Consider the following 6177-nt stretch of genomic DNA (forward strand, 5'->3'; position numbering starts at 1 on the left):
TCATCCCATTATTAGGTACGGTAAAACAGGACCTGGCCAGGTGGCAAGAATTGACCCTCACTTGGTTCGGTAGATGTGCTTCTCTTAAAATGACGACTCTCCCGAGGATTTTGTATTTACTCCAGACATTACCGATCCACCTCCCCACCATTTTCTTCACTCGCATGAGGCGGCTGTTTGTGTCCTTCATCTGGGCAAGCCAGAGGGCGAGGATTGCATATCGTGTATTGATCCTACCTAAAGATAGAGGGGGACTGGGCCTTCCTGACATTCGGATGTATCGCAGGGCGACCCATCTCTCCAGACTGCTAGACTGGTGTTGTCACGGGGGTCAGAAAAGGTGGGTGGAGATGGACCTGCTCGATTCTGGGGCACCACTGAAAGGCCTAGCGTGGCTCTCTTCTCTACTCCCATCGGAGCTATCGACCCATCCTTTAATTGCCCCGACATTGACTTCCGTAAGGGCAGCGTTACGATCTACGGACTTATCCCCGCACCCGTCCCCCATGACCCCGGTATTGGGTGACCCAGACTTCCCCCCGGGACTGGGGAGGGGTCCGCTGCGACGTTTGTTAACCATAGACAAGTTTCGACTCCGCGATTTTATTGTGGACGGTCAGTGGATGCCCCTGGATGTCATACGGCACATGCTTGACCCTCCTCTTGAAGTGTGGAGCGCGTACCAGCTTCGACACTTTTTGGTTTCTGTGCCTGGGGTGGAGGGACTAACACGTACACTCACCCCCTTCGAGACTCTGTGTGACGCAGGCGCACCGACTAGACATGCTCTATCCTGGCTATATGGGCAGCTGTGCTCACCCCCTGAGTCGTTCTGTCCCCCCTTCGTGGAGCGATGGGAGTCCGAGTTGGGTAGGACCTTTACAGAGCAAGAGAAGACAGCAATCTTGGCCCTGGCCCATAGATCATCCATGGCCTGCAAATACCAGGAGCAGGGGTATAAGATACTGTCACGCTGGTACAGAGTCCCTCATGTCTTGCATAAAATCGACCCCTCAATCCCGTCGCTCTGCTGGAGGTGCAATCAGGCACCGGGCACCATGCTCCATATTTTTTGGGCATGCCCCGACATACGCCCTTTCTGGACCGCGGTGAGGACGATGGTGAACCAACTGGTGATTGAACCCCTACCTGATGAACCTGGGGTGTTTCTCCTACATATGACCTCAACTAAACTCAAGCGATACAAAAAATCCTTAACAGTACACATGTTGAACGCGGCCAGGTCGTGCATACCCTTGTTGTGGAGACAAAGTAACCCCCCCTCGGTGCGACTTTGGCTAAACATTATGGACAACATATACCGCATGGAGGACCTGACTGCCTCCATGCGGAATGAGGAAGAACGCTTCAGAGCCACCTGGATGCCCTGGCTTCACTTCATGCATTCCGCTGCATATGTGGCGGAGACGGGAGGGATCTCAGGGACACAGCGGAGCGATGGGTGAGGATGACTAATCCCGAGGTGGACATAAATTGGCTACGGAGTGAAGACCGGTGCACTGTCTGTTTCCCTCTTCTTTTCCCTTTTCTCCCTATCTGCTTATTCCCTGATCTCCTTTTTACATTACAGATCGGTAATGGGGCTAGAGACGAGAGTAACCGCATCGGAATGGACTACCCCACGCTCTCTTACCCAGTCCCCCAACACAGGAGGGCTGAGGTTCAGCCCAAGTGGGGGGCTGGGGAGTGCAGGGGATGGTTCATCCTTGTACAGGAGCTGTTTGGTTTTGTTGCCATATTGGCATTTCTAAATGTTTTGATCAGTAATTGCAGTACATGAGACATCATTTGGTCCGTACAGGTGAATCACCTCCGGACCCAGCCGTATTTCGGTGGGACCGGAGTGATTGGCTTGGGCGACCTGCGAGGGCAGGAGCAATACATCTAGGTAGTTGGGTTTCACCAGAAAGGAGTATTGTGTCCCACCCACACATATTGTCATCTGAATTTACCCAGTAATGTGACGTTAAGTCGTGATATCCGTGCCCTGAGCAATGTTTAGCCGGTTACCAATAGGATGTGTTAATGCTCATAACATTATTGGATTAATACTTTTTGTCTTTTGATTTTTCACTATGCCACTGTCCAATGCACTGATGTCTTCAATGTAATGTGACAATAAACGAAGTATTTTAAAAAAAGATCCATAGTACAAGCACATGTTATGTACTATGGATCATTTAACCCATTCATGTTAGCAGGGGAGAATTGTAACTCTATTACTGCCGTGTACTCTATATGTTGTCAGGATGCCAGGCTTGGCCCTTGCGCTCAGAGTTTTGTACGGGCACCTGCGCATTCACATGTGCGTGTGCATAGTTTGGCTCACAAAATTGTGCACCGACATGTGCCTCTGTGTGGACGTGTGCACGTTGGCATGCGCGCCAAAGTGTGCATGCGCGTGTTGCGGATTTTGACGCTAAATGGGCTATTTAAGGCTGTGACATTCTAACCTCCAGTGCTGACTGGTCTTCAGCTGTTTCCTGCTCTTGCAACCTGAACCCTGCATCCTGACTCTGATCTCCTATTATTTGACCCGGCTTGGCTATATAATCTGCTGCTCTTCTGGATCCACTTGACCTCGGCTTGTCTTCTGACCATGCTCCTGTCTGCTGTTTTGTACTTCGCTGCCCGCAAGTTGCTGATCCTGCCTGTCCCTGACTACGCCTTGTCTACTGTCCTGGTACCTCGCTGACTAAATACAGCAGACAATGCAATAATAACATATATTATACAAAGCTGCTTATCCAGGGCACATGATCAAATATACCAGTGAAAACTAAGATCAGCAAGTAAATTGTTCTGAATAAAGTACAGTAAAACCACATGCAGTTTTGCATGTTACCATTTCTTTTCTATGCTGCCAATAACATTAAATGCGTTCAGGCCACTGGCTCTAATTAATGCATTACGGCGATATTGTATTGCGACATGACCACATAGAAATGAATTGATTTATTTTCCCTACTCCTGCAGTAAACCTGATTCATTACACTCCAGGAAACCGCACATATGAGAACAAGTCTTAATGGCAACTGAACTTCAAATTTTCAGGGAAAAGCGATGTGAAAACTGTATGGCGTACAGCCTTACAAAATCATGTAATCATGATCTGGGCTCTGTACAATTCACACATTCACTCTGTTGTTACTATACTTGATCACGTGGTGAATCCCCCTCTTTCACATCAGAATCCCCCTCTTTCACATCAGAATCCCCCTCTTTAACACCAAAGTCCCCTTCTTTCACGTCAGAGGCATGACACTGTATGGAAATTTTGAGCCAGAAGGTACCCTACGGTGCCACGCCACACTGGTTGAGAAAGATTGACCTAACCTCACAAAGTATGGATAAGTGCTGATACAATCATTCTTTGCTTACATATCAGTTTTTACTTTCAGACACTTTTTTTTTGCAACATAATAATGAAGTTTCAAAAGAGAATGTTGCATCTTTTATAACCATGGCATGGATATATTTGAGAAAAAAATATTTATGTTGTAATAACAATGCTATTTGTTTGCTGAGAGAGGCTCTGCTATAGTTTTTAAATGTGTTTTTCTGTTTAATATATGTATAATGCAATTATGAAGGTTTTTTTTCTTTTTTCGGTGTATACAAATATGTAATAAAGGTTTTTGTATTTATATCTTTTTTTACTTGTCCTTGTGTAAGAACCCTCTTTTTTTCAACCCCTATTAGTCTGTGTTTAAACAAACCAACTATCTCATTGGTTCAATCCCCCAAACATTTCAATTTATGCAAAATCTATTCATGCCGAGCTCATGGTTAAATACAGAGCAGACTCTAGGAAATGGTTACTAAGCAGAATCAGTACAACCTAATCCCAAACTCAGCAGTAGACATGACACATCTCCTGTGGTTACTTTTTATTGCATCTTTAGTACAATGTGTGTTTCTTTTTATATGATTTACCAATTTGAAAGTTTCTTGCAAACTAATCTATAAGATGAATATATAACAAGATAAAATCTCTTTCTTTGCAGATGTCACATCACAAATCACAATGGTGGAGTCTGGTCCTGGGACTGTGAAACCAACAGAGACTCTGGAGCTGACCTGTAAAGTGTCTGGAGCCTCCCTCACTGACAGCACTAACATGCACTGTGTGCACTGGACCCGACAATCTGAAAGGAAACAGATGGAGTGGTTGGGGGCAATATGTCATAATGCATACACAGCTTATGCCACTTCTGTTCAGGGACGACTGACTCTGTCCAGAGACACAAATAAAGGGGAAGTATTTTTTAAACTCACTGGAATGAAAACTGAAGAATCCGGCACATATTATTGTGCTAGAGAAGCACAGTGTGACATCCCACTAAGAATAAGTGCAAAAACTGATTTACAGCTGAAAAAGACATGATTATACTGTATGGACATTTGATGAGCACAGTGGATTCATTTTTTATTGAGGTTTGATTTTAAAGTTGATAGTAGGCATGGGCGGAACTACGGCCGGTGCAGCCGATGTAGCTGCACCAGGACCTGAGGCTGTGGGGGGGCCCAGTGAGGATTGATCCTGGGCACCCCCTTGGTGGAATATGGGGCAGTGCAGGGTCCCTGTGGCCCAGAACGCTGGCGGCTGGTCTTCAAATAACTTCACCCATGACGTAGTGTGATGTAACGCTATACACCACACCTCCAAGATGGTGGCGGGCATGGACAGAACGTGCCGGTGGCCAATATATTCTGATAATGATTTTTTTATGCCCGAATATCAATTTAGCATATTCGGGGTATCTAAAAAAAAAAATATTTCGGATTTGGACGAACCACCAGATCAACTGAATTTTGTCAATTTGCAGAATGGTCCAATTTCGAATGCACATGTCTAATGGTCAGCAGGGGCGGAATTACTGCATGGTGCGGCTGCACCAGCGCCTGAGGCTGTGGGGAGGTCTAGTGAGGTCCAGTCCCCTTGGTGGAATATGGGGAAGTGCAGGGTACCTGGGGCCCCACGGACACTGCACTGCCGACCGGCTTCTCAGCAAGGGGGTGGGGTCCAGTGAAGTCCCGCTCCACCTCCGACTCCCGGCTGCATCCCTAGTAACAGGCGGCGGGAGAGGAGAGTATTTGTCACATGCCCCGCCCCCCGCACACCGTCTGGCTGGGATGTTGTGAGGCTCTGGCTGCACTTCAGTGAGTGTACCAGGTGAGTCACTGAGTCCGAAAGGGGATCGAGGGGGGGCGCACACAGGGAGATGTAATTTCATTTAATTAGAAAAATGTATTATAATAGGGAACATTACACTGTAATGTTGCTTATTATAATCAATTTCTCTGATTAAATGATTACAATGATTTAAGACTGAATACAATAAAGGAGATTTGATGCTTTTATGTAGTAAAAAAAAAAGATATCAGGAGTTCAATCAAGTGTTCCCGACTCCTGATGTGTTAAATAACTGAGAACATACTCAACAGAGATCAATGACCATATATCTCAATGGTCAATAAATGCAATTGTGGTGAGTGTCTTTCATAGATGGGACAATCACTCTTCTGATTAAACAAATCCTCCTTTTCGTATTACACGGCAGGTGCCGCTCACTCAGTGAGGGGAGAAATCCAATATAGAGAGGGAATAAATGCGCCAAATGGTAAAGTATGTAAAAGAAATTTAATTTATTGCAACAATAAAACACACTTACAAGATAGCCAGAATGAAAGTGCCTTGCAGCAAACAATCAATCGATTCCACTTAAGCAAACTGGAACCAGAATTCCACCTGCTAGTCACCTATGGTGTAACCTCATTATGTGTCATATCCAGGAAAAGTTCACATACTGACGTATAGCTAGGGCTTCCTTATATAGCCCAATCATCTAATTGCTAATTGCCTCCAGAGGCCACTAATAGTCTTCACCATTAATAATATAAAAAATGGTTTTAAAAAATCATAGCCTCTCTATACACTTTAAACATTGTCATGCAAAAGATCCAAGTGGTTTAAAACTGGTCGGCATTGACAGAGTATCTAAACATTAGAGGGGATCTAATTTAAAAATAAATATTTCCCAAAATGGAACCAAATGGATTTATGCGTTACAAACCATGCATCCAGGGGGACTTAATGTGGAATTAGACCTAAATTGTTTTTTAGCAAAAGGTTTGGTCTTAATTAGTTTGCCA

General features: G+C 45.1%; 1 gene segment (V, D, J or C); it reads left to right on the plus strand.

Moving 5' to 3' along the window:
• Positions 1-3878: 3878 nt before the first annotated feature.
• Positions 3879-4408, plus strand: LOC108803269. The segment is given in 2 exon segments: positions 3879-3932; positions 4029-4408. Coding segments are annotated over 2 exon segments (426 nt in total).
• Positions 4409-6177: the final 1769 nt, after the last annotated feature.

The sequence above is a fragment of the Nanorana parkeri genome, unplaced genomic scaffold (assembly GCF_000935625.1).
Source record: "Nanorana parkeri isolate BGI_ZX_2015 unplaced genomic scaffold, ASM93562v1 scaffold3550, whole genome shotgun sequence".
NCBI classification, from domain to species: domain Eukaryota; kingdom Metazoa; phylum Chordata; class Amphibia; order Anura; family Dicroglossidae; genus Nanorana; species Nanorana parkeri.